Source organism: Trichoderma harzianum, assembly GCF_003025095.1.
Source record: "Trichoderma harzianum CBS 226.95 unplaced genomic scaffold M431scaffold_11, whole genome shotgun sequence".
Taxonomy (NCBI): Eukaryota; Fungi; Ascomycota; class Sordariomycetes; order Hypocreales; family Hypocreaceae; genus Trichoderma; species Trichoderma harzianum.
Window position 1 is genome coordinate 1,053,963 of NW_020209259.1, and position 26,673 is coordinate 1,080,635.

A 26,673-nucleotide genomic window follows, 5' to 3' on the forward strand; every position below is an offset into this window, starting at 1 on the left:
CTACACAATGCAGCCACAATACTGTATAGATTGTACAGATATTTCACATAATCCATTTCAAGAAAATAAGCATGATCCATTAATTCGTTCAAATATTAAAGATTCCACTTAACTACAAGTGTTCTTCTTCACTTTGCAAGTCGCAGTTGCCACCACGCTTGGATCAGACTCTGATGTAGCTGTCAGCTTCACAACACCAGTCGCATCCTTTGCATGAGTCTCAGCAGCCACCGCTACATAGGCCTTTGCGGTTTGCCCATACTTGACAGGAATCACTGCGTTCGGCAGATTCGCCTTCCACCCAGATCCCTTAACATCGGCTTTCAGTCGGAAAATATCCCACTCAAGGTGATCTGCCTGAACCTGGCCATTGGCGGCACTGGAGGCTACATACGTGCCATTATTCGTAAGCTCGAATTCGCAAAAGATGCCTCCAGTTACTGGGCTGCTTTTGCCGTATGTGAATGGAACACCAGAAGACAACTGAATGCCATATTGGCTCGAACTGTCGTCAACCAGAGAACGCACGCCGACGGTATAAGACAGAACGCTAGTTTCATCTCGGTGGACATGCAAAATGTAGATATGAAGACCATTTGGCTCATCCACAAACTCATACTTGCTTCCAGATCCAGTGCCGGCATGGAATAGCGCATCAGCCAATTGACGGTAATCGCCCATGGTGATATAAGCATCGGTTCCGTTAGGTCGGGTAAAATCGACGAGTGTGATGTCTTCGGGGTTGGCATCGATGGTCCATTGGAAGGGCTGGCTGTTGCTGGTCTTTGACTTGCTAATCATCACGCCTGAGTCAGGTTGGAATGAGTCGGCGCCCATTCGATCAATCACCTCGATATCATAGCTGTTGTAGCGACCTCCGTCACAGAGCACGTCAGTCGAAATGTTGCATGCTGGCGAGCGATCCTGGTCGATTACAACTCTCAAGCCAATGAGATCAGACACGACGGATCGCGCTGTGATTTGGGCCACGACAGGGCCTGTTTCGGCCAGGGCGTCTCTTGTTATGCTCACCACGCTGTCGTTGGAGATGAGTCCAAGAACGAGTTTGTCTCGAACAGTGTGCAAGGAGCCCATAGAACCACCCTGAAGCGCTGGAATTTGGTATCGAGTATGCGGACCTCCAGGACCATTGAAAGACCCGCGGGACATCATTGAGAATGGACCGGTATAGTCTCGTCGCAGGGGAATGCCGAACGGGTTATTGTAGTTGTCTCCAATGTTTAGCAGATGGCTGAGCTCGTGGGCATAGGTACCCATTCCAGAGCTTTCGCATTGAGTCGACGAACCACCACCTGCATTTGGCCAAATAGTAGATGCAGATGCCCACGATGTCCATGGAACATATCTGGTCGATGCGTAATTCGGTATCGAAGAAGAGCCGTCGGCATTCTTGGGCGGTCCGAAGGCATCAGGCACGTCCTCGGGGGATGAAAATCTCATCTCACCGAACTCTTGCCATGTCGATGATTCGTCTTGTCCTGCAGAGAGGATGAATACCAGCTCAAATGAATTGCTTGTGGTATTGCCCACCTCCGCTCGCCAAGCTGCATAAGCATCCGTTCGAATATCGCGGTTACAAGTGTTGTTCGTCGGGCATGCTCCGGGGTTAAAGCCATTGTCTACGCCATACTGATACGACAAGGAAGGCATGCGGTACGGTCCAAATGCTGTCAGATCGACTCCATATCGGCCGTGTGAATCCTCCATCCAGTACTCATGCAGTGTATGACCGCGATTAAGGTCAGTCGGCTTGTTGAGTAAGTCGCGATAGTAGGCGGGGACATCTTCCCGGTCGATACCGGATACTATCGGAAGAGGATTACCAAAAACTGTCGAGTTGGGTTCTCGGGTTACAACGAAAGTCTCATCGGCGTAGTCCACGGCTATCAAGGCAATGTTGAAGTTGCGACCAGAGCCCTTCTTCGTCGCGTCGTTCCATTGAGTACCAGGTGGCGCTTTGAAGTCGTCCCATGTCATATCATCGGGATTCACCCAGACTTGGGGATCAATGGGCTTAAAAGGATCACCCCATGGTGTTTTCGATGCTGCTTCTGCTGGGAGGCCAAGCAGCCCGACCAAGAGCAATGATGCAAAGGCCGACGCTCCCATCACAGCACGATTAGGGATGGCCATGTTCTTTTGAAGCTGTCGCGAGACTTCGACAGATGTAATATCTTAAGAAGTCTGAAGAATCCATAATTGGGAATTCACACCGCCTTTATATACGTGGTTACCCAGGCATCTCGTCCAACATCAATCGACCCCGCCCGCGGAATCGTTGAGTATTCGAAAATCTCCATCATTGAGTGATCGCTCTACTGTTATGTTTGCTGGGTTTATCCGTTACCGTTCCCACCTGCTTCATCAGGGATAACGGCCGTGTGATTGATGCAGTGATCCAATAGGAATATGGCTTGGCAGTTGATAAAGCGCGTGGAGTTGGAGCTGTTGGTGACATTCTGTGCTAGTGAGAGCTACTTGGATAAGCATAACATAACAGTCTATTTAGTATGGGAGACAAAAGTACTTCTCATTTCCATCCGAGATACCAAAGTGCCGCTCTCTTTGGAAATGGTATGTTCTTGGCAAACATGGGGTATTGGTATTTCGGGACTTCGGTCTATTTAATATGTCTAGGCAGGTATTAGATGGTCATAGATTGACATCTTGGCATAGCACTGTTACAAAGAGTACTGTGTGTAGTGTTTCGTTTGAAATCAAGCATCATCTTTCGCTATGTGTTTCGTACGTGTATGTTAAATATATTTTATCCTTCTCTAGTAATGGAAAATCCTAATCGCTCTCTTTCATCATGTGTGATTCTTCCCCACTCCAACAATAGGCGGAACATATAGATTTGCATGTCCTCTTTTCTCAGCGCTTTCTGCGTCCACTCTCTCCCCTGCTCTGCAATCTTCTTGGCCATCTCAGGTCCTTCGCCATATTTATCACCAGCACCCCCACCGAAGAACTCCAAAATGGACCAAAACCCCGATCCAAGTCGAATGTCTACAGGAACGTAGTGGTGCCAGGCTTGGATTCTCTCATCATACCAAGTACGAAAGAACGCCGCACGGTAAGGCAAACTGCGGCTCTCCAGAAAAGGCAGAAAACGACCGCTAAATCCCGCGCCATCCATGTCCATCAAGTGCTTAAATTTCCAGTGCTCTTCAAATGGGACGCCGGGGGGAAGCTGGTTTGCTTCCTGGTCAACAACCGAATCGTTGCTCATTGCGGCGAGACCCCATTGCTTATAATTTTTCAACTCAACAGCGCAGTCCATTCCATCACATTTGGATATATCCCCAGTAAAGGAGACATTAATGTGAACAGGAGTCTCGATGCTGGATGATTGCAAAGCCACAGTCTTCTCATAAGCTTCATGCACGAATCGCGGTCGTAGAAATCCAGGCCATCGTCCATGAGCGGAGAATCCATCCGATCGCGTTCCGCGCCAGAATAGAGCGTTCGCTTTATCTTCCCACTCCACGCCACTGTCCTCCTTAAAGGCGCTCTTGTCATCGAAATGCCACGGCGAAGGTATTAGAATGTCTGAGAAGCCGCCGACGCGTGCCTGGCTGAAGATGGGGAAGAGTAAACTTGTGCCCACCAATGCGGATGGCGAATTGAGAAATCCATCCAAGTATGCGACGTCTGGCTGATGGCAAAGATCATGAGCAAGCGATACATCTGCTAATATCGCACCGCTGGTTGTAAGCAGCGAATGTGGCTTGAGACAGCCAACACAAGTACTACTCCAGTCCCACAAACGGCTATTGTGTACTGCCGATCTTCGCGGACAGGAAGCAGCAACGAAATCGTAAAACATTGGTCTCCGGATATAATTTGTAAAGAGAGGATCAATGGTATCTTTCCTGCCTTCCGTCGCCCGAGGTAGAGGCTCAGGGAAGTCTTTAGGCCATGGAAATTGGGAAAACACGCTGCTCGGCCAGCCGTTCTGTTCTATTTGGTTAGAAACTCCTCGTCTCTTCTCCTGTGCGAAGTATTTGAGAGCTTCCAAATAGTCAAATGGCACGACCATACGGCACTCGTCGGCCAGATTGATAGCTATATCCATGTCCGGTAACCACTTGGAGAAAGGCTCAATCATCCTCTGAAATGAATCCGTCATCCAATGATGCGATCCTGGGATATATGGCGACTGCTCTACCGAACCGTTCCTGATACGCATGCCGCCCATTTCCGAGCTTCCGTAGTTGAAGAGCTTTATAGTCAAATCACGTATTTGCGCAGGCTCCATCCCCCAGAAAGGCAGTAAATCATTGTTGATCTGGTCAAAATCGTCCATAACGACAGAGTTGTGCTCCTTTGCGAATTCGTACCATTTGTCGAAGTTTGGTGGGGGCGGGAGCGTGTATCTTTTCGTGTATTCATTCACAGCGTCAGCCAGTGAGTTACTGGCTGCGGCTTGTGACTCCCACGCGAATATCTCCGAAGATGCTTCCGATACGAGTGACTTGATGGCTATATCGATCAGAACCATAGTTGGGGGCCCAATAAAGAACAGCTGCGCCAATACCACCAACGCAATCAGTGCAAACCCACTAACGGACATTATTAGCCCCTTGAAGATTCTTCGTGATGCGTTGGAGTCTCCAGCATGATGAATGCTAATGGCAAGGTACCACAGGGGCACTGATAAGACAACTGCAAGAGTCGTATGCTTCACAAATTCTCCGTAGGACACAGGAGATAGAAGCGGAATCGCCTGATGGAAAGGAATCTGTAAGCCCATGAATGTGGCAGTAATTATAAGAAGCGCGAAGCATGATGGATGCACAGACGGCAACAGTGTTACGCTGGAGAGTACACCAATCATCGCAATGAAACCATCAACAGCAAAGTCTCCATTGTCGAGAGCTCGAAAAGTAAATGCCATGAGAAACTCTGAATCTGAAAGCCAAGATGGGAACGAGAGCAACAGAATGCTTCCAGCTGCGACAAGCGAGAGCTTACCCATGAATTCAGAAATGCCGATTCCATCTTCTGTAGCTGTGCGCGCCAGATGAGATGTATGACTTATGATCACGGCATCGATTATGTATTTGAAGAGCTGAGTGAGTGAGACGAAGCGCCCCCATCCAATGGGACACACTGTCCCAGTAGCAATTTTCGAGCTTTCCTCCGCTGAAATGACGAATAGTGGCCACACTGCGGCAAGAAATGTGAAGATAATCTGCGATTTGGATGGCATGGACCATTGTGCCTGTCGCTTATTGGGCTGTAGTTTGAGGAGTCCGAATCCAGGTCCTATTGCTGCAGCAATAAAGCACAACAGCGGTAGAAATGCCTGCACGAAATGTTTAGCTTGGAGAAGAGTTATGCATAGAAGGAGACCTACCTCTAAACCAGACCGCGAGCATTGTGAAGTTCGGATAACGCCCCAGTAGATCAATGTTCGCAATGCTATGCAACATAGGAGGAAAGGAAAGGACGGATGTAAATGTTGAAAGTGTTCATGCCCGATTCTGAAATACTTGACAATTGCGCTTGTTGGATTAATGACATCAGTCGAGCTCTTGTGATTTGCAACGACCGTAAGATATTGGCAGTCTGTTTGGAGCCCCCAGTAATATGCAGAACCTAACAGCCAAATGCCAGTAGAAAGGAGAGTGATGATTGTAAAATGAACAGGGCGTTCTGTAAGTCAGTCAGAACTATCACTATTTTACCTTCGCAAGGGCGTACTACATACCAAAGGAAGCACTAGTATAATACCTAGCGGATAGAATGAAGACAGAGAGACACAGGCATCTTTAACAAGGCGTCAATAAGTATCGAAATCGGGATATATCTATGGGCATACATACATGAAAGCCCGTGTGTGAGAGACGGCCCCTCGCATGCTGAAAACCCACGCGTCAATAACGCAGAAGATTATGCGAGTGCCAATCTCAAACAACTCGCATTCGAGATGCGCAAGCGAATACTTTGCGCATTCGCGAGTCACTCAAGCAGAATCATGAATCTCGACCTTTGCCTGCATCTGCATCTGAGGATAGCCGATTATGATGAGAAGAGGAGATTCTGAGGTGCCACTTGTTTCCTCAGTAAGGACCAGAAATCACCCCGTTAATGCCCCTTCTTTAGGTCTAGTCGCACCAAGTTTCGTCAGCAAAATGCCAAGCCAACACTGAACTATTCTGTAGGGATCGGCATTAATATTCTTTTCAAGTATATTCATATCATCGTAATTGCGAGATTTTTAACGGAAGAAACACTAGTCAAAACATGTGTTATAACCGCTCCGTAACTCAAACATAAATACAGAACATTGCCGCACTGCGCCTCTCAATGTCTAATACTCCATCTAGAAACGCTCTAATGCTGAAATCTGAAGTCGAGCCTCTTGTTTCCTTCATCAGTTGTCGTAGCGAGATAGTTTAGTCGCTGTTCTTCAGTCATTGCTTCCCATTTCTTTGCTCGGGACTGGTTACGCCACACATAGTACAACTTCGTGAGGATATATATGACTATGTTCATGCAGGTAATGCCAAGGAGTGCGCGATTGCCGTGAACATAACGAGGAGCATCACCTATCAGAGCTTAGTTAGTAATGTAGTATAGAAGTGGAAAGGGGAGCTGCTTACTTGCTACGTAGATGTTGGCGGACACGATGCCACCAGCCTGGACGAACATGTTGTAACACGCTGCTGAAACCGTTCGAAGTCTTACTGCATTGCTATTGCGCGAGTTCCATGCTACTTGAATCGGATGGGCTACATTGATTTGTTAGTGGGGATACTTGATATGAGCGAAACTCTTGCATTGTAATGAGCTCACCATTCGGGTATGCAAGGAGAAGTGTAACCACCACCCAGAACACCCACTTGTTCACTTCCGTAGTATTAACAACGTTGAGGTAGATTAAGAATGGAAGCAGCCAAATTTGACCAATTAGGGCCGTCAAAGTAAGTTCGCTCCAAGCTTCGGCTAGATATGTAAGGGCCAGCATCATGAAGACTAAAGCAAAACAAGTCAGTAAACGAAATCTCTTAAGCTGCATAGATATATCTTACCGTGCAGCACCGTTGATGGAATGGTGAGCAAATTTGTCTGAAAAGTGTCAAAGCCCAAGCCCTTGAGCGTAAGAGTCAGATAATTAGCTGGCGGAGTCGCAGGAACTTGGAATACAAGTCCAAGGATGTATATCGGCCTATCGCATTGGTAAACGTTAACAATACTCTTTCGATTTCTCATTTTCGCTCGAGACTCACCAGAGATCATAGTCCTTAAGACTCTGCCATAGTAACTTGGGTGTGACAGGCTCACGATTGTGCATCGAACTCTTACTGGGATCTTCGCGAATAACTCTGTTGACGATGATTTTTTCCTCCCGTTCAGAAAACCAACCCTTTTTGCCTCTGAACCAGCTGGCCGTTTGACAAGGACCAGCAGGCATGAGAACCCAGGCAAGTAACCCAACAACGAGCGTCAAGAGGCCCTAATGATATCTGTTAACATATGCTCCAAAACGTCTGATGAGCACGAACATCGCCACGCGTGACTTACTTCAATAAGGAAAAGCCATCTCCATCCAGAGCGTCCCGCAATACCTCGCATGTGCAATAACCCGTACGCGAGCAATGCCGAGCATATGTCTGCCAAGCTCAGAGCTGTCCAGAAGAAACCCAGGCGGATTGTCAACTCTGCGTGTCTATAGAAATAGGAAAGGTATAAGATGACCTAATTCTCCCAATTAGTGAATCGATCCAGGCGATTGCAGCAAGATGTAGCTTACATCTGGAATAAATCCGCCCTGAATAATTCCGAGCAAGGCTCGTGTTGCAAGGAACGAGCTTCGGCCCGACAACCAAAACTGGGCGCCTGCGACGAGACTCCATAAGCACATCTGCATCGGGATCCATCGATCCGGGCCCATCCATTTCGACACTAGCTGTGAAGGAAGCTCTGCAAGAAGAAACGATAGCTTGAACACCGTATTGCCCAAGTTGTAGTCTTAAAGATGAATCGTTAGCGCTCTTGTAGATATTGGCTTGTGGTTATCGAGCATACCATTCGTAGTCATGTGAAGATCCGAAAGGAAGTTATCGGTCAATGCTTGTGAAAGGTTGGACCGGTCAAGTTCGAGAGCCATGAACATTATACAGGCCCAAAACGTAATGTAGAGGTCCATTTTCCGGATGAGTTTGCCCTCTTCGCGCCATGTCCATCGGAAAGAAGGGTCGAATCTGTGAATATTTTCCCTGTTTAATTTCCACGTTAGCTATCTTGCTTTTTAGACAAAGTATAATTGCATTTAATTACCAGTCTGGTCTCGGCTGGTACTTTTCAGCTGTGTCTGGGTCGTCGAATACTGAAAGCTGCAGTCATGTCAGCAGATCTACATGAAACAATTGATTTGATAATAACGTACCTGCGTTGCAATGGCATCTTTGTCGACTTTTGTTCCCTTCTTGAACCATGAGCGTCTCTCAACTATCGGAGCCCCCAGAGGTGGCGAAATGCTATCTAATGAGGTTGTTGAGACCGAAGACGGGTCCTTTCCGCCTCTCGCAAGTACGGTCGCCATGATGTTTGCCGATGGGATGAAGAACGCTGAAGAGGGAAAAGAAGAGGACAACCCTTCAGTATTTACACATCGTCACTTTTTCTCCCAGGTTGGTTATATAATACTACTATCTTCAAAGTCCGCCTTGATGTGTGAATGTGGCGATCGCACGCAACGAGCCAAGGAACTATTGGAGACCCGGCAGGTGCGGGAAGGTATGATGAGAATAACCCAAGCAATTACGACGAGAGGGCTAGACTCGATGGAACCTAGGACAGCTATTATTCAGATATACCGTCTGGGGTACCAATGAGCAGCTAGTTGTTACCAATATCGAGGTGGACTTGAAAACCCGGACCCCGGTCTCCATCCCTCAGATCGCTACCCCGGAGGGATGAGATCATGCATATGCGCAGTAGATACAATTGCAGATGCTCGGCAGTATATTTCTTATCAGTTTGAACTATAATCCCAATCAGTTACGTACTTTGCCGCTCATTTTGGGTATTGCTTTGTTAGTATAGAATTCGACTAATTGTTAGAAGCAGTTGAGGCCTGCTTAATAACCAAGACTATTCTCAGTTACACATGACTTGAACTTTTTGATCACAACTTCAATTGTTTCTCTTTTTTTCAAGAGCCTGTCTGTAGAATAAAGTTTTTTCTTCATCTTTCCTTCATGGAAGCTGACATATCCAGGCGTTATGCAGCGTTATGCGCCTTATCTCCAACAATTCATTGTGCTAGTGGCGGGCACAATCACGCCATCAAGACCTTGATTCTCACCACAAACGGCAACCCGCGATTCACCAACAATCCAACACGACCCGAAGCACGCAATTCTAGGTTATTTACAGGAGCTGCCGAGATAGGGGGTTTCGGGCACATTTTATCCATTGGGGGCGCAACGCACATGTCGCTTTTGCCGCACGCGACTTTCATATGACTTACCCTCGCCTCGACGGCCTAACTAACAGCCTGTTATGCTTTGGTGTCGTGCTTCGACAACGAGTTGATGTGATCCTATAGCTGAGGGGTCTCATGCATTGCACCCCCGCGTCCGAGAAGCGCAGCTGATTGCCGTTCGAATACGCCATACGGTGAATCGCTCCGTTTGCGGTTATCGCGTATGATGCGATATTTCCAGGTTCAGAGACATCCGCACCGTCGCTTTGGATATGTGACTAGTCGTGCGAGGTCCCGGATGTTGGCCTTGAGATGCGGACTTGTCGCCATCATGGATGCCTCTACTATTCCTACAGGAGCTAGATATCATGCAATGCAACTGAACCTACAGCTTGCTGATGACCTGGTGAACCGACAGTCCGACTGAGTCCTCCAATCGCATGCTCTATACGCCGAAAGTTGGAATGACCGAGATCCCTAAATCCGTAGGGCTACATGGACTTCGATATCACAGGCTCTATTAGTGAGCTTCTCTCCCCTCACTGACGCAATTTGGGAATTGATGTCGCACAAATCGGCGTCAATTATTGGTTTCATGTGAATGAGCCTAAAAGATGTCAACATGGATGGTGGTTTGATTCCTAGCACGCAAGAAGATGGCTTGAACGGTGTTGATGGCATCCTCACAGGCAATAGACTTGGCAATACCCAGGACAGGATACGAGGAAAAGATTGGTATCCTCGTATAAGTATGGATTGAATTCCACAAAATCATATCTTGAGGAGATATCAACCTGCTGTTCATCAGATATATCGACAGTGTGCAGATCTTTGATTATACAAACACATCAGTAACAATGGCTCCCGCAGCAGTTGAAGCACCTGTGGTCATCCACGATGTCCCTATCAAGACCAAGGTTCAACAGCCCATTCCCCTCACGGGCACACTGGATCAGTTTGAGTCCTTCGACATCACCCCCGTCATTGGTCGTGAATTCCCCAAGGCCAATCTCGTAGACTTGCTCAACGCCCCCAACTCCGATGACCTTATTCGAGAACTTGCCGTCACTAGTAAGTACACTTGAAGAAAATGAAGAGCGAAATCATAATGGCTCATCTGACTATTTATAGTTTCACAGCGTGGTGTCGTTTTCTTCCGTGCCCAGGACAACCTCACCAACGACCTCCAGAAGGAACTCATCCTCAGACTTGGCAAGCTGACTGGACGGCCTGCCACATCTGGCCTGCATATCCACCCTCTATTGAACAACGAGCGAGAACTTGGTGGCAATGATCCCGAGATTAGCACCATCAGCTCCGTTCAGTTCGACAAGTTCTACAAGCAAACCAAGCCCGATGAGCTTAGCCCCAAGAAGCAAAAGGCCGCTAGCTGGCATAGTGATATCGCCTTTGAGCCTGTCCCGGCTGATTACACTTCCCTTAGACTGATTAAGCTTCCCAAGACTGGAGGTGGTGAGTACAATTGAGCAATTACATCTATCATTCGTGACACAGTATCTAATCATAAGATAGACACCCTCTGGGCCTCTGGCTATGAAATCTATGACCGCATCAGCGAGCCTTACCAGAAATTCCTTGAGTCTCTGACTGCTACCTTTGAGCAGCCCGGCTTTGGTGACATTGCTAAGCGCTCCGGCTTCGAGCTGTATGACAAGCCTCGTGGAGCCCCTGAGAACGTGGGCACTGAGCTCAAGGCAATTCACCCCGTTGTCCGAACCAACCCCGTGACCGGATGGAAGAGCATCTTCCCTGTTGGCGGTCATGTTAAGCACATCAACGGTCTCACCGATGAAGAGAGCAAGAAGCTGCTGCAGTGGTTCTTGGATCTCGTTCACGACGGCCATGACTTGCAAGTCCGCTTCAGGTGGCAGAACCCTAATGATATTGGTACGTCTCTTCCGTTTGCATTAACATAGTGTTGCCAAAGCTAATTACTTGGAACAGCCATCTGGGATAACCGGAGTGTCTTCCACACTGCCACCTATGATTACACCGGTCTGGGTGAGCGATTCGGCGCTCGCACCGTCGGACTCGGTGAACGACCTTACCTTGACCCCAACAGCACGTCGCGACGTGAAGCATTGAGCAAGGAAGCATGAAGTTTCTATACAAATAGTTAAAATTAATGAAAGTTGTTATGAGCCCATATCTCCTATGAGGATGTGCCTACAAAGATGTTGCTTTCTATTGTATGCAACACTCTTCACTAAAAGGTTGTGTGAAGACAGATATCGTAATATTTACGTCCCCCTCAATATCCCTGTATTAAAACAAACGGTCACCAGTTGTTAGTTCATGTCCTTTGCTCGTAAAACCTCCCCCTTTGACGTTTCGCTATAAACGACTACCAATAAGTCGCGAATTTACTCCCGCCATTGATCACGTCCATAAAATTCTGAGCTACTACACGGTGGACTTGTTCAGAAGGATGAAGCGAGTCATAGAACATGAACGAATCTCTATCGCCCGGTAAATCCGTACAATTTGCCGCGCCCGCCTCGCAATGGTGTATAAAGTCGAGTACATCCAGAGGTGTTGTGCCGTTTAGATACTTTTGCGGGTTCCGATGGATATCTTTAAATAAAGAGTTTACATCTAAAAGTCATATTAAAGTCAATTAGCCAATACTAAAAAGGCTTTAACGAGAGAATAAGCTCTTGCTCACCATAGATTGCCCACTTAGCACCAGGATACCTCTTGGCAACGTGTTGCTGGAACGGGACTTGGAACTTGGAGATCTCATTCACTGCACTCGTATATTCATACATCTTAAAAGAAACCTCGGTTAGGTTAGACGGCTTATTTGGCCAATCCGGTGTGCCTGGGGGAACTCCTTTTTTTTCAGGCGTCGCGTAGATCGGATGCAGCTCAAGTGGGGGAACATTCATCAACACAAACTTCCGCCCACCATTTTTATAGATGCGATCAAAAGCGGTGAACACACAATCAGTAAAAGTTGTGAGCGAAGTTCCAGTAGTCTGGCTATCAATGAATATGTTCTTCTTGCCAATGTCGTTGACGCCAATCCACATGGCATATAGAGTGTCATCGGCTGAGCCGGTGTAAAACTTTTGATGTGGTGAGACGGCACTCGTTAAATGCAACTCAGCGAGCCAAGCAGGCATCTCCGTTTCTAAAATAGCTGCAGAAAGGTCCTTGAGAGTTGCTCTGGCCTGTGGCATGATGCTTGTTGTGCCTAATCGGACGTATATTTAGCCTTCGTCATTACTGTATGTTCTCTCGCAACAGATTCTGGGTAAAGTGCAAAGGATTACCGACATATCCCGCTAGCGATGGCGTAATTGTAAAGCTTTGCGCCTGAGTATTGGCTGACATCTTTTCCTCATATGTTAAATAATTCTTCTGCATAGTAGAGTTTCAATGGGTAATGCATACACCTAGGCCAAACGCGTCCGCCATCAGAAGCATCGAGGGACTCAGGAAGCAGTAAGCCCACCGGTGGAGGCGTATTATTATGGGCTGTGAAATAATCCAACCTCGATTCATCTGTGTAACTGTCTCCAAAGACAACAAGGTTTTTGAATTTGCCTCCAAACCAAGAATGCTTATTACTGCTTGATAGCTCCTTAATCTCGGCATAATTGTTTCGAGCACTAACCATGCTAGCCGCCGCAAAAGGGAGAATAGAAAGTAACAGCATCTTGATACGATGTGTATTTGCGTACTGAATTACGAGTTAAACAAAGTACTCCCAAAATGGAATTCGAGTATAATGATGTCGAAGACACCGGAAAAGGTTGGTAAAGATCAAACAGGAAGTGTTTATTTATAAAAACCTTTATTACGATGGGTAACTCAGTTGCATATATTCTTTTTTTTTGTCAATGGTGAGGGGTAAAGGCAGAGAACTGTGAAGCTTCCAGGGTCGGCTATTTGTGTATTCTTGGTCAGTATTGCCTGCTTTCATGCGGTTAACATGTATCCCTGCAAACCTGCATTCCTGATCCAGCTCTCGCCGACGTAAGTCATGCGAGAAAGCGACCTAGACAAAATAATTTTCTAGTTTGCGATCACACATTCACCTAAGCAGGGGAAAATCCCAACCAACGATGAGTGGGACTTCCTACCATGGGGTTTGTAGCCTGCCTGTTGTAGAAGTTTCAACCGGAGATTATGTGAAGCTATGCGACGTTGTGGGGATGACACTACTCTGTTACTATATTAAGATCAAATAGCATAAGCGTTTTAATGTGTTAGGGCGACCGTTTTTACAATAGCAGGAGGAGACTATGAGGGCCTATTACCCCAAACATGACGCTCTGTCTTTCGGTCAACTGATCAATTCTTCAAAGAAGCATAATAGAGGTCTGCAGCAAACTCAACGGCAAGTTGCTAATCGTCTCTGTTTCTATTTTTCGTAAGTAGCGCATAGTGTTTGCACATAAGTGACAATCGCATGGAACTTTTCTATATCTTATTCGAATTATCATAACAAATTGAACACTCCGTGGAAAATACGGCATAGCTATTCCACAATCATTCATCCACGACAATACTCTGGCCAAACTTTTCTTTGAGCCATCGCAGTACTTGCAGATTTCCTCTGAAACGCTGCAGAGAGGCTAAATCGCCCTCTACCTTCAATCCCGCCAATGTCCTCACTCTAGATAGGGCCACATATATTTGACCATCTGTAAATGCTCGGGTCAGATTCACAACTGCGTTATCCAGTGTCATTCCTTGGGATTTATGGACAGTCAGTGCCCATGCAGCCGCTAGGGGGATCTGGATTCGGCCCAGTAGGGTATATGGCCTCGTGTCTCCATACAGGATTGACTGGCATATAGGATAGATCGTCTTTATTTGGCCGTTTTGAAAGCGTACAACCGGCCATCCCTTAGCATCCCTACATCCCATCATAAACTCCAGGATCTTTTCTTCATCCACATCGTATGCTGGCCAGTATACAGGCAAGTCCTCATTACGTATCTCGAATACTGGTAGCTCATCCTCAAATGGCTTAAAGCCTATTATAACTCCTTGAGCACCGTTGACCAAACCAGTTGATATATTGATATTGTGTAAGAGCAAGACCTGCATTCCTTCTTTAAGATTGAGTTCAATCTCGAATGCATGGTCTTTTAATTCTTTCAGAGAGTCGTCCGTATTTCTTATTCCCTTACCGCTCAAGTGCGGATGTGCTTTCTTGTTCCACAGAAATACATCCACACACTTGTAAGTCTGTATAGGAGCTCTAATGCGCCGAAACTCAGTATCGTTGACTTTTCGAACTTCATCCCGTGTGGGAAAGAGTCTCACTGCATAAGAATCCGTCGTTTTGTTACAATTGGCCAGAAGGTCGAGCTCAGAGTCGTTCATCCCCAGACCCAGTCGACATTTTTGTAGGAGCTTGACAAACTCTGGGTCTTTTTGCCGGTGCACCTCTTTCAGATACACATGCTCAAAATTGCATTCGTCCCATGCTTTGCTTCTAAAGGCCCATTTATTATCATCATGGTAAGAGGCGCCGCATTCGGTGCTTGGGCATGTGTATATGTCTTGTCGTCTGTTTGGTATAAGGTCACTGCCGCATTCGAAGCAGTGTGAGAACGGTTTGACTGGCGGCAACTGGCAGAAATCCCCTGTAACAATGATCTGAGTGCCGCCAAATGGAAGAGTAGATCTCTCATCAAATGGAGACCACGCGGCCTTCATAATTTCATTCAGTCGATCAAAATGCATGGCTTCCACCATGCTAACCTCATCGAGAATGATTGTGTCGGCGTTCCTAAACCTCTCCAGCAGGATGCGACCCGTTGAGAATTCTTTCAGCTCGGATAGACTGAATTTGTGCGTGTTAGGCGTCCATCCGGCAAAGGACCAGGTCGTCTTGCCGCCATTTGCCATTGCCACCTTGCCTGTCGGTGCCAAAACATGGACATTCTTATCCATTCGCATGAGACGCTGCCTGATTTCTCTCAGTACTGTCGATTTCCCACAGCCTGCCGAGCCGGTGTAAAAGATGTTGTGACCCTCAACTGCACGTGAAACCAAGTCTTCCTGCTCCGGCGATAGGGTTGGACCATATCCAATCTTATATGGTTGCTTCGGCACCAAATCCAATGTGGTATTAAGTGCTTCAGACAACAATGGCGACCCAATTTCTATAGACTTGGCGGTCTCTGCACCATCTGCGGCCTGTTTCTTCTTCTTCTTCTTCTTCTTTTTAGAATTTGCGTATTCTCTGGAGCAGCTTGGTATTCTAAGAGCGTAAAATGTTGATGCCGTTAGCTGCTGGCGGAATCTCAGTTGGACAAAACTCGTAGGCGCCAACACAGACAACGCCGAGCGTCGCCATGGCGCAACAAGTAGCATAGCGATGGTAATGGTACAAGGCCACTGCTAAAACCTTTTCAATATTATCGATGCAATTAGAAGTAAGTAGTGATAGTAGATGAATGAATGATGGTAGATGGAGGCAGAGAAAGCGCTTGATGTTAGGCTGTCGAGTGGGGGTACCCAACATGCATTCTGACAGCATCAGGCTGAGGTACGTACCTCGCCAAAACGACGAAGTATTCAAGCATATTTGATGTGATGTACAGATCGTGTCATTCAGAAGTAACTTATGCAACTGAACAATTTATGACAACATGGGTGGTCCATAAGGCTAAGGGCAGCAAGAGTGCAATTAGAAAACAGGAAAGTTTACTGACATAGCGACAGTCATGTTGTTGTCCGATCCCGCAAAACGAGGTATTTTCGAAGTGTATATTACAATAATATATTTCCTACACCGTACGACTGTACTAGTAATTGTTCATCGAAGAACCATCTGAAGCTGGACCGTCGAAAATGCAGATGTAGATGACCGAGCTTACGCCAGCCAAGTAGTCCATTCATGGGGCATACTCAAGGACATCATCAGTTGGAAAGTTGCTCTTTGGAGGGAACACCTGATGCGCTTCAGCTATTTGCTCTAAGGTAGTGGTGCTGATCTTAGATTCGGGATCATTGTTGACTCAAGTCGTTTAGCTTGCCTAAGTTGAGATCTGGGGAACGGCTGCTTCAGCACCGCCAGCTTGCTATTCCGCATCTCATGTCTCGAATATACAGCCAGTAATAATACGAGATACTAGAAAATTATACCTCACTCACAGTCAGGGCCCCCACGGCGAATTACACAGACCGAACAGAACGGACGCCAGCAAACAACCCCCTTCCAGACGGACAACTAAGACTGAGCCCAACGCCAACCGCACACATGATTAGCATTTCACCGGAATTCAGAGCGAAACTCCGGAACGAGTACAAAAACAATCCGGTGTGGGTGAGGATAATACAAACCCTGGACGACAACCTCAAACTCGACACAGAAGACCAGGCAATCCTGTCTCACACTTGTATTCCAAGCAGTCGCGGGAGGGTGGATGGCAAACTTGGGCTACAGAAGAGCTACTTTCTTTGTTTACCGCCGCAACCGAACATTGAAACTAGAGTAATGGGCGGGCAGATCAAAGGGGGATGTAAACAAAGACAGCTAAGCATGACTTGCGATGACCACCTATGTTCCCCCCCTTTGTGACTGAGAAATTGGATAGTCAATTATGCCACATCGATCTATAGTGAATCACTGTGAGCTGAGCATTGTTGCTGATGACTCGAGCCTCTTGAAAGATAACAAGCAGCATGACACTTATCATTCATGTCTTCGATTGTACAGGTTTCTTTTATCCCGCCTCAGGTGCCAAACGTGCTAACAGATACCATGTAAAAACATATGTCCAGGTAAGAACCCTTATCTATAAGACGGCATGTACCGAGTTCATTATATTCCTATGTCGGCATTCTAGATATTAAATGTGCCTTGTTTGTGCCTTATGGTTACAAGGGTATTATTTGCCCAAAGAAAAAACAAAGACCACCAAATTGGTCGCTCTCCCCCGATGCAGTATTTCTCCCCCCCATTCAACTCCAAGGTTTTCTCCCCTTGCAACTTTTGGTGTTCCCAAAACCGTCTAGAAATAAACCAATGCCACAAGCCCAACTCCATATTCGCCTGAAAGAAAGCATCGCTTCGAAATTTTAGAAGAGGATGTACATAATACATTTGTCGTGTGAAATGAACAGCGCGGGACGAGAAGAGAAGATCCCAGGTCAAGGGTCGTTGTGATTATCTAAGACGGGATCCCAAAGTAAGGGTCCCTTGCAGATGTTTTCTTCAGCATAGACCCGGTAGCGGTCAAGAACGTCGGTTTGCTCGATTCTTTCGTCGCCAGCTTGGGCACCGAAGCTGAAATGTGCCACAACGCCGCCACCATCAGCTACAGCATCTGTAGGCAAGTATTAGTCATTGTGAATACAACATTATTAGTTCACAGGGGGGGGAAGACATACGTCTACCAGTCTGCTCGGGCATAGTAACGGCAAAGTGATGCTCGTCGTCGGCTGCAATAGGCTTGGCCAGGTTGATATCCTTGCCCATCATGCAGGTAAACTGAATACCCATGCGCTTCAGCTGAAAGTCCCATGTTCCGAAGCGATATTGGCGCAAATTGTTGTTCTCGATGTTCTCAAACAAGCTGTAGTGCTCTTGGGCGGCGACCTGCCACTTCTTCCAACCAGGACCGAACGGGTCGTACTCGGTCTCCACGATGGGCGTGCGGTCGAGAATGTGGTCGCTGTGGCCTTTGACGGGCAGCCACCGGTGCTTCTGGTGGTCCGGGGGATTCCACTCGCTGACTTGGAAGTCGTCGGCCCCTTGCCAGGAAGGGAGCAGCGAAGGGCGCCAATTCAGCTTGCTGCCGGGCTGGGGAGCAGGATACGCCTTGTTCAATTCTGGTAGGTAGGCCTTGACGGCGCCGAGATTCCAATGTATCCAGCTGATGAGAGGCTGGTTGATGACGTTGGAGGAAACGACAAAGAATTCGGGATGCTCAGCTCGGGTCGTGACAATGGAGGGGATGGCGGAATCTTCGATATAGACCTGGCAACACATGTCAGCTCAGCAAGTCCAAACACAATGCAATTTTGGGTTGAGTTCATACAATATCGTCATCCATCTTGATATACATAACGTCATCTTGTATCCGGTCGTATGACGAGGCAAAGCCGTCTTCGTTCATGTCAATTACCCATTTTGTGTAGCCGGGCTCGCTTTCGAGAAGTTTGTCGAGGAACTTGAGATCGTCTTCGTCGGTTGTTCGCTGGAGGAAGATGACGCCGTCGAGGATGCCACCGTTCTTGACCAGATTGCGCTGTAGTTTCCACCGATTAGCACCGCCAGACGCACACACACACACCGCATTGACCGCCTTACCTTGAGATAGCAATCGAGAATGGACACGGTCGACCGGCGGCCGTAGAAAATCAGGCCCATGATCTTGCTGGCGTCGGCCGGTCGCTTCCACTTGATGCCGCCAATTTCCTTGGGCACGCAGTATGTCGAGTTTCCATGCCGCCGCGACCCCCTAGGGCACATGTCGTCATGGTCCCGGTCATGGTCTCTGTGATTGCGGAAGGCATCGCCAGGGACAAGGTGGACGTTCCAGACGTAGATGAGCAACGACACAAAGACGAGCGATGCGGCGAGCAGCGAGTGCACAATGTGCTTGTTGTTAAAGCTTAGCAGCATCGTTTCGTTTTTGGGGGGCCTCAATCTGCCAGTCCCAGCGAGGAGGGAGGAAGAGAAGAGGCGAGAGAAAGCCCTGGATCAAGATGATCAGGCTGTTGTGCGAGGGTTGAAGCGTTGCAAGTTGCGCGCGACAGGCGCTAGTAGGGAGGCGATTGAATTGGTTACCCACGGTTTTAGCGTCCGACCGAACAATTTCGACGCGACCCGCCCACACCCTCTGGAGATTGGGGATTGGAGGTGAGAGGGGGAGGGTCCGGTCCGGACAAAATATCTGGGATCAAAGGGTAATGATGGACAAAGGGAAAAAAGGGGGGTTGAGTGTACGGATAGGTATGCTCAATCCAACAACTGAATTGGCCTGTAGCTGCATCAAGTATTAGAAGTATAATACCTCTACGAGGAAGATCAATGATGATTATAATCCGCCAGCAGGGTACAATGTATGATAGATAAGCTTTGAGGAACATGCACCCGACCGACCTTGAATACCTTGTATCCCACCAATGCGACATACCCTTACATGTAACCTTTTCCAGTATCCACCAGGCCGCAGCCTCGTATTGGCGAATGCCTGCATCAGAGTGTCGACATTTAGACACTAGCTCTGTAGATTCCCATTGGGATTCGACCCCTCGATGGCCGTGGCGTTGGTGCCGAAAAGGGCGTTTGTCAGATACATTGGTATCAAGGGAGTGGATGCCACAAAGTTATTGACAATGAATGGCAGATCCAACAAAAAGGATGTCGATACTCTCTACTAAAATCTGAATTAAGTGACGGATGTTGAACTTACCAGTCACTTGGCAGACCCTTGGACAAAGGCACTTCCTTATTAGGGGTCCCTGGATGGATGGATGGATGACAGACAATTAAGCTCTGCATTAGTAATTGCTGCGTGTTAACAGGTACAGTACCCGTACCTAAATTACGCATCCGACACCAGTCTCAGGTACTTTCCTGTACATCCATCGCCTGGGTAGCATCTCTTCTTAGTCTCCCAGTAAGGAAGTGAGATCAAGACATGTGCGTCTTTAATGTCTCCCCTACCAACAGAGGTACGGAGTACTTGCTATCAGGTGCTTCGTCCTCCACAGATGAGTAAGCATCCCAAAGAGGCAGTACAACTTCCAAGTGTGCCTCAACTAACACCATCTCCGCTCATTCGGTCATTTCCCTCTTGGGCCCTGCATTGATCTTTAAACAGGGTGATGATGAGTATCACGCAGTTTTTCGCCGAGTCTCTTGAAAGAATAGAGGGAATTAGTAGCTAACAGATACTTTTATAGTGTCATCGATTGATACTTACCTGGCTTGTGTAAAGTACAAACGTTGAAGAGAGTGGTCACTTCAACACCTCAAGTCTGCTATCCGGCACACCAGCTACTAAGTGAGATTCAATTGTCAGAACAAGACGCAAAAAAAAAGGCATTTTACCAAATATTTAGTTACTTGTCTAGTACTAGGTGGGTGATAAATATTCTGCACTTTTCGTATCTGCCTGCTACTGCAACTACTTCTATGACTATTGATAACCATGTTCTTAGCCACAGTCAGCAAACGCAGAATATCTACTCGACATTGACATGTCGCGTATTCTCTAGAACAAAGAACAAAGAAAAGAGCCATCGGAAGTGGGCTCACAGAAGTGACTGTTATCTCAACAAAGCGTTAGTATCACCCAAATCAAGGATTATGATAGACATTGGGCATCACCACCCCCTTGCATCGTAGCCTTTCAGTGTCAACATTCCTTCATAATTCATGCCCTCCAACTCCTCCTGCTCTCCACTCACCAACACAAAGGTCTTCATCCCTGCCTTTACACCATATTAGCCTCGTGCTACAGTGCTGTGCCGTGAATGCGAAAGGGCGGCTATCTGCTGTCCAGGAAGCACGAAATGGAGACGGCGTTTTGATTGGGCGCCGGGCACTGTTGAGATCAGAGTATCAAGAGAACTAACATATTCTTATAAAGTGATTTCTCCCTCGTTCGCCTTGTTTTTCTCATGTGCAATATCCCTACCTGAGGAGGTTGCTAATCATGGCCATGGTTAATCACCGCCGCCCGAAGCGTCGAAATTTGTGTGACTACACGGAGTATATTTGAAGTCTTACAAAGGAAGATATCGTCCAGCTCAGTACCCAAGTCTAGACCGCTTAGTGAATGCAGCCTACTGCTACACGAATTTCGTATCCTGCCGTGCCAACTAGACGCGATATGGAGTACCAAAAGGACCTCGTATTACATCGAGGCTATGCCGGATAGCTAACCTCGGTGGCCGGTTGTGCATGCGACGATGCTGCCATTTCCCACTCCTCTGCACATCCACTACTCAATATCACACCAAGAATACGAGTTACTAAACAGTACCAGGCGATACCTCATGTTTGCGGACATTCTTGCCCTTTCGTATTGACATCCAATGGGATAGCGGCAACATCTCTTTTGGGTAGGAGTGCTGTGATTCACATGCATACTGTCTTGTTACATCTAAAGCTCACACTCAATGCAAATATAGCACCCGCATCCAAACGAGTAGAAAATAGTGGCAATAGTAACGGCCACTAGAAAGAAGTGCTAAATGATAGGAGGAGATACTAAAGAAGAAGGATGTCGATCCGTATCCTATCATGTCACATCTTGGCAGGGCACAAAAAGCTTGTTTCGCAGACCCATACCATCGATCCCGGGTACACTTTTAAGAAGTGTGGGGTCATTGCAACTTTGATCATGATAGATCGTCATCGCTTCACTGCGATTAACCGAAATCACGTCCTTTTCACACATGGTCCGTTTGTATATTCTTCTAGAAAGCTGAAAAGCTGTATGTGCCAAGTCCAGCTCGTTGTGTGTCCACTCTGCACCTAAAGCTCTTGAATACTACCTGCTGCCTAGCACCCGGTTTACTTTTAATCGAGTCAAAACTCTGTGGTTTCTACAAATTTGTTCCATTTCTCCTGTAATGCATCATATTAGTAACAAGACAAAAACGTGTTTGTGCAAGCCGTTTGTCAGGTAACCTTACCCAATCAACGGTCGCTGGGCTAAGCCATCTGGCTGCCTGCAACTGCGACGCAAGCATTGTCGAAAGAGGAGTCGATGGTTCACTCTCACCAGAAAGTGGAAGCCGAAAATGGTCCGCTATTAGAGATCTAAATGAAGGATTGAGCTCCGATTCTTCAACTTTTTGGTAGGAATGCTTACTGAAGATACTTGAGAATTGTGTATGCTTTGGCGCAGATTGGGCTTCTTCCCGAAAGAGATTGGAACCTGTTGGTGCAATCATTCAGGACTGACTGCATTTCGTATATTGATTCACCATCTCGGTCCTGAAGTATAGCAGCCGCCAAAGTCACTGCACCATGGAATGCATGGAAACTCCCCAAGCCGAATCCGTACCATCGGAATTGTCGAAACTGCTGTTCATCAGACAAAAGTGCGTGGATATCCAACAGAGCTGTCGCAGATGTTATACATCTAGCCCTAGACCGCTGTAGGAAGCCGCTCTTGGCCGGTTCGCCGAACAGAGGTCGGTGGATTAGCAGGTAAATCTGATGCGCATGGCTGTGCAAAATGTTCCAGTGAACTCGCTGGAACCCCTGGATTTTGTCGCTTCGAAGGTGGCTACGATATATTTCATCCCAGTGTTCTTGCTCGCGCTCAATGGCGGCGTCAAGAGCTGCAATGCTTGCATGTGAAGGAGCCTCCACGCCGAGGATTTGGTCAGCTATCTGATCCACGAGGCTGTATAGCTTAACTTTGAGAAGCATGTAGGTCATCTGAGTTGGTCCATCTACCTGAGTTGGTAGGGAATCTGGACGTATATCATCATCGTCGACATCCATCGGTAGCTTGACTTGGAACTTTGGTAAGGCGAATAGACCGACGTTGCCGAAAGACAAAGCCTGTATCATATAGAGCACCTTTAGGCCGGCCCAGCACCGTCTTCGCTGCTCAATTTCTATGTAATTCATCCCTAGACGTTCACCATCGACATGGCAGCCCAAGGATATAGCAACATGCACAGTGAGCCCTTTGACTGTGTTAGTAGGAATCAACGACCGAGAGCTGACATGCTGAATGGCCCTGCTGCATACCTAATAGAGGCCAACTTGAACCACTCCCTTGAGAATGGTTGATGGCATATATCATCAAAACTAAACACTGTAGAGTAGAAAGCCTGTGGCGGGACATATAATTGTCTGCTTCAAGGGAGCTCATAGCAGCCTTCCTGAACCGGGTGGCGATGGCCTTGACGTTGCTCGGACCATCGGCTTCTCTACCCAGATCGTCCAATACCCAATCATCATCATCCAGTGTCATAGTCGCCAGCGACAGTATAGTAAATAATAAAGCCAGCCATGAAAGCGGGACGGATTTAGGATCTTGTAAAAAGGTTTCGTACTCGCGATGGAAAGTAGGATCGTGAAGCACATGAATGAGAGGAGAAAAGACGGCAAAAAAGCGCGACACTAAATATTTGCAATGCTGTTTGGCGGGTAAAGATAAGAGGAGATGAGAACCAGCTTCTGTATTACCCGCATTCCGATTCGTTGAATCAGACCTGTCAAGTTGTAAGGGAGCGAGGTGTGGCGATGTAGTCGATAATGTTGGGGTGCTGAGTGTTTCTGACAAACTCGGCAACGCAGATGACCAATGGGATTGCCGAACTCTGTATGTGATACACCCATTCTCATGCTGATACAACGTACCAAGGGAATTATAATTAGAGCCATTTTGTGAATTTCTCCATTGGCCGGTATTATCCGGGAAAGACGTGGACGAAGCCGATGCTCCTGGGCTGTCAGATGACGCTGCTGTGATAGCATCGCGGGCGTGTTTCCGCTGTTTCGCAAAGTAATAGCACAAATGCACCATTTTTCGATTTTTGCAGCCGGAACATGGAATCTGCCTATCGCACTTTGACTTGCGCTCCCGGCAAGGAACACAGCTCAATGCCGCTCGATTCCGACGCTTCTTCTCGCCATTGCGTTGCCGGCCTCCGGAGATAGACTGCATTGTCCACCATACCAAACTGAGCTATTATTTCCCTGTAGAGATGTGGCTGTGGGAAATAGCATGCCGAATACTTGTACTTGGACAACATAAAGAGGGAAGTTTGAAAACTTATGTCCGACAATAGGGGCCATGGGTGGTTCGTGGGCTTTATATCCGAACCCTGCAAAAGGTACCGGACTTATGGAGGGGCCCCATTAGCAAATATCAGCTGACACTGGCAGTTGTCTGCTTATTCCTGTGGGACGATTTGCTTATATCCGGCCCTTGAGTACACTAAGTATCTAGAAGGTAAAGCTAAGAAGACCTTCTCTAATAATATTCTACCACAATTCTGCACTTTACACAGTAAAACCATCAATAGGAGTTTATTATGACAAGTAGTGGCACCAAGCACACAGGGATCACTAATTTTAAAACAACAAAGCAATGTCTTCACGATCCCTGATATAGTTATCATATCTCCGGTGATTTACGTCATGTGCTGGATTAATACCCGGAACTTTGAGGAAACACCAGCCATCTGCGTGATAAGACGGAATGAGTTGAATTATAAATACTGTCAGAATCTCTTCAAGAATTGAAACATTCCTCGCCTCTCAAGCTTTCTAGATACACGCACCAGCTTGAATTAGAGTTTACGAGACAAATTTTATCTTCTGAACTGCTAAATCTCTTTACCATGTTCGAATCCACCTGTCTTTGCGGTACGAATCGCGTTTCTTTTGAGGGCGACATAATTGTGAGGGTATTGTGCTGCCTTTTGACTTCCTGTACCTGTATTATGCTGAGCAAACTGTTTTCTAGATGCGATGCCATTGCATCGACTGCCGCAAATTCTCCGGCTCTACGAATACCAACAACATCCTTCTGCCCTTTGAGGGATTCAAGGTTCTTCAGGGAACGCTCAAAACTTATGCCAAAGAAGCCGAGACTGGCAATGTTATGACGAGTTACTTTTGCGGGGACTGCGGATCAACACTGTACCGCAGGTCAAGCTTCACCGACACAGTGGCTGCAGTGATGATTGGAGGAGTTGACGGGCTGGAAACCATCGAGAAAGGCAAAGCGGATGTTGAGCTTTATGTCAAGAATCGCCCGAGTTGGATGAAGCCGATTGAAAGCGCAAACCAAGAGCAAGGCACTTGGCTTCCGAAGCATTAACTAAATTGCTGTCAATATATAAGAAAAAAGTTCATGTGGATTTTCTCTTTGCAAATGTATTTGCAAAGAAATAATACATCATTTCTGGTGCAGATATTGAAACAGCTAAACTTTCCCCCGTTTGGCACAACAAGTTGGAACAAAGTTGAACAAGGTGCATATACAGGAATTAGAGTAACTTATTTGGTTAGACAGACATTCATGTAGTGATATTTTTGTGAAGTCAAATTAATTAAATCACCGGCGAAGCTTTTGTCAGTTTACTTTCCTTGGAGGTTATACCATCGCAGTGTTTGGGCAGTTGAGCTGCATCCGAACTAAAACATTGGAGGGGCTATTCAGCACCCCAAGCTGACTATACACCATCCCGTGTCTCAAACTTAAAGCCGTATGGAGTTATGGTAGCAGGAAGTAGTAATGGTAGCGGATAGTTAAGAAACTTGTTATCTACTGCCCAGGCAGACAAGTAACTCTACTTGAGCAGTGAATAAAAGGCATTCTTTCTCATCCTGTTTCGAAACTTGAACTTCATGCAGTGTCTGTGGGCTGGATAGTTACTCTCTAAAACAGGTCTTCAAATGCAACCATATCTCTAGGAGAGCCTCTGATACGATTAGAGAACTGCTAGTAGACTATTTCGTAGCATAGCAACACTGCCTCAGCCACCCACATCGGGAAATAAACTGCTGCAATCTCGACTCTGCGATCCATAAGTTCCGCGACGTTCCAACCAGCCGATCAAAATTTGTTGTTCGTAGACTGCGCCTTGACCGTCAGCAATTAGATGAATGATCGGCGTGGCAAATCGCCTATTGGAAGGTGACATTGTCAAAATAATGGTAAACTTCAGAAGAGAGAGAAGCATAGCATAACAACAGAAGAGGAAGGTCTGATGGAAACAAAACGCGATTATGTCTGTAGCAATAAAGGTGGGACTATCTTCAGTGTTCTATTACAAGCTAATCGCATGAATTGCTGGAGTATCAATGCTAAGGTCGCGTTTCCTTTTGAGGAATGTAAAGATGATGATGATGATACCCTTCAGCGGGTGGAATTTGCGGAACCGTTCTCACTGTCTGTGCACCAAGTCTGTCTACTACCTTAGGTTACAGGAGGCTGTGCGATGCCACATTGAATGAAAGCGCTGCGGTGCTTCGGGTTTCTTAACCTCATAGGGCTTGTCTTATTGTTTTCATCGATAGGGTCACCTGGTTTCTTACCATAAATAGAACCTAAGCCAGCCATCTGCAACGACTAAATAGGACCCCTACACGTTCTCGTCATAGTACGATTGAAACAAGCCTAGAATTCACGGAGAATTGTCGTTATAGTTACCTAACCACGTCTTCAACTGTCTTCAGCGGGCATAGCCATCTACAAGGTGCGAACCATCTGCGCAGTGGGCCTTTTTGTGCG

General features: G+C 46.9%; 8 protein-coding genes across 8 annotated transcripts; 2 read left to right on the forward strand and 6 right to left on the reverse strand.

The window, feature by feature from the left end:
• Positions 1-108: 108 nt before the first annotated feature.
• M431DRAFT_92805 (hypothetical protein) lies at positions 109-2,130 on the reverse strand (the record flags this gene model as incomplete). Its single annotated transcript, XM_024924404.1, has 1 exon — positions 109-2,130. One exon carries the CDS (start codon positions 2,128-2,130, stop codon positions 109-111), a length of 2,022 nt encoding a protein of 673 aa, XP_024771562.1.
• Positions 2,131-2,759: 629 nt separating this feature from the next.
• M431DRAFT_511040 (glycosyltransferase family 90 protein) lies at positions 2,760-5,937 on the reverse strand. The gene is made up of 4 exons (XM_024919587.1): positions 5,853-5,937; positions 5,738-5,796; positions 5,384-5,682; positions 2,760-5,332 (listed from the first exon to the last, which is right to left on the reverse strand). Exons 1-4 carry the CDS (start codon positions 5,885-5,887, stop codon positions 2,789-2,791), a joined length of 2,937 nt encoding a protein of 978 aa, XP_024771563.1. The 5' UTR covers positions 5,888-5,937; the 3' UTR covers positions 2,760-2,788.
• Positions 5,938-6,363: 426 nt separating this feature from the next.
• M431DRAFT_92431 (hypothetical protein) lies at positions 6,364-8,575 on the reverse strand (the record flags this gene model as incomplete). The annotated part of the gene is made up of 10 exons (XM_024924358.1): positions 6,364-6,578; positions 6,633-6,761; positions 6,826-7,005; positions 7,062-7,198; positions 7,260-7,486; positions 7,555-7,728; positions 7,784-7,953; positions 8,059-8,249; positions 8,311-8,366; positions 8,420-8,575. The coding sequence occupies 10 exons, from the start codon at positions 8,573-8,575 to the stop codon at positions 6,364-6,366; spliced, it is 1,635 nt and encodes a 544-aa protein (XP_024771564.1).
• Positions 8,576-10,317: 1,742 nt separating this feature from the next.
• M431DRAFT_8194 (hypothetical protein) lies at positions 10,318-11,580 on the forward strand (the record flags this gene model as incomplete). Its single annotated transcript, XM_024923102.1, has 4 exons — positions 10,318-10,531; positions 10,592-10,933; positions 10,994-11,368; positions 11,426-11,580. The coding sequence occupies 4 exons, from the start codon at positions 10,318-10,320 to the stop codon at positions 11,578-11,580; spliced, it is 1,086 nt and encodes a 361-aa protein (XP_024771565.1).
• Positions 11,581-11,825: 245 nt separating this feature from the next.
• M431DRAFT_92434 (carbohydrate esterase family 16 protein) lies at positions 11,826-13,103 on the reverse strand (the record flags this gene model as incomplete). Its single annotated transcript, XM_024924359.1, has 4 exons — positions 11,826-12,076; positions 12,147-12,677; positions 12,761-12,817; positions 12,878-13,103. The coding sequence occupies 4 exons, from the start codon at positions 13,101-13,103 to the stop codon at positions 11,826-11,828; spliced, it is 1,065 nt and encodes a 354-aa protein (XP_024771566.1).
• Positions 13,104-17,599: 4,496 nt separating this feature from the next.
• Positions 17,600-18,923, reverse strand: M431DRAFT_93008 (hypothetical protein; the record flags this gene model as incomplete). Its single annotated transcript, XM_024924429.1, has 4 exons — positions 17,600-17,775; positions 17,840-18,428; positions 18,490-18,699; positions 18,762-18,923. 4 exons carry the CDS (start codon positions 18,921-18,923, stop codon positions 17,600-17,602), a joined length of 1,137 nt encoding a protein of 378 aa, XP_024771567.1.
• A 3,354-nt stretch (positions 18,924-22,277) lies between these two features.
• M431DRAFT_92669 (hypothetical protein) lies at positions 22,278-24,096 on the reverse strand (the record flags this gene model as incomplete). Its single annotated transcript, XM_024924388.1, has 2 exons — positions 22,278-23,110; positions 23,175-24,096. 2 exons carry the CDS (start codon positions 24,094-24,096, stop codon positions 22,278-22,280), a joined length of 1,755 nt encoding a protein of 584 aa, XP_024771568.1.
• Positions 24,097-24,775: 679 nt separating this feature from the next.
• Positions 24,776-25,257, forward strand: M431DRAFT_92504 (hypothetical protein; the record flags this gene model as incomplete). Its single annotated transcript, XM_024924368.1, has 2 exons — positions 24,776-24,841; positions 24,901-25,257. 2 exons carry the CDS (start codon positions 24,776-24,778, stop codon positions 25,255-25,257), a joined length of 423 nt encoding a protein of 140 aa, XP_024771569.1.
• Positions 25,258-26,673: the final 1,416 nt, after the last annotated feature.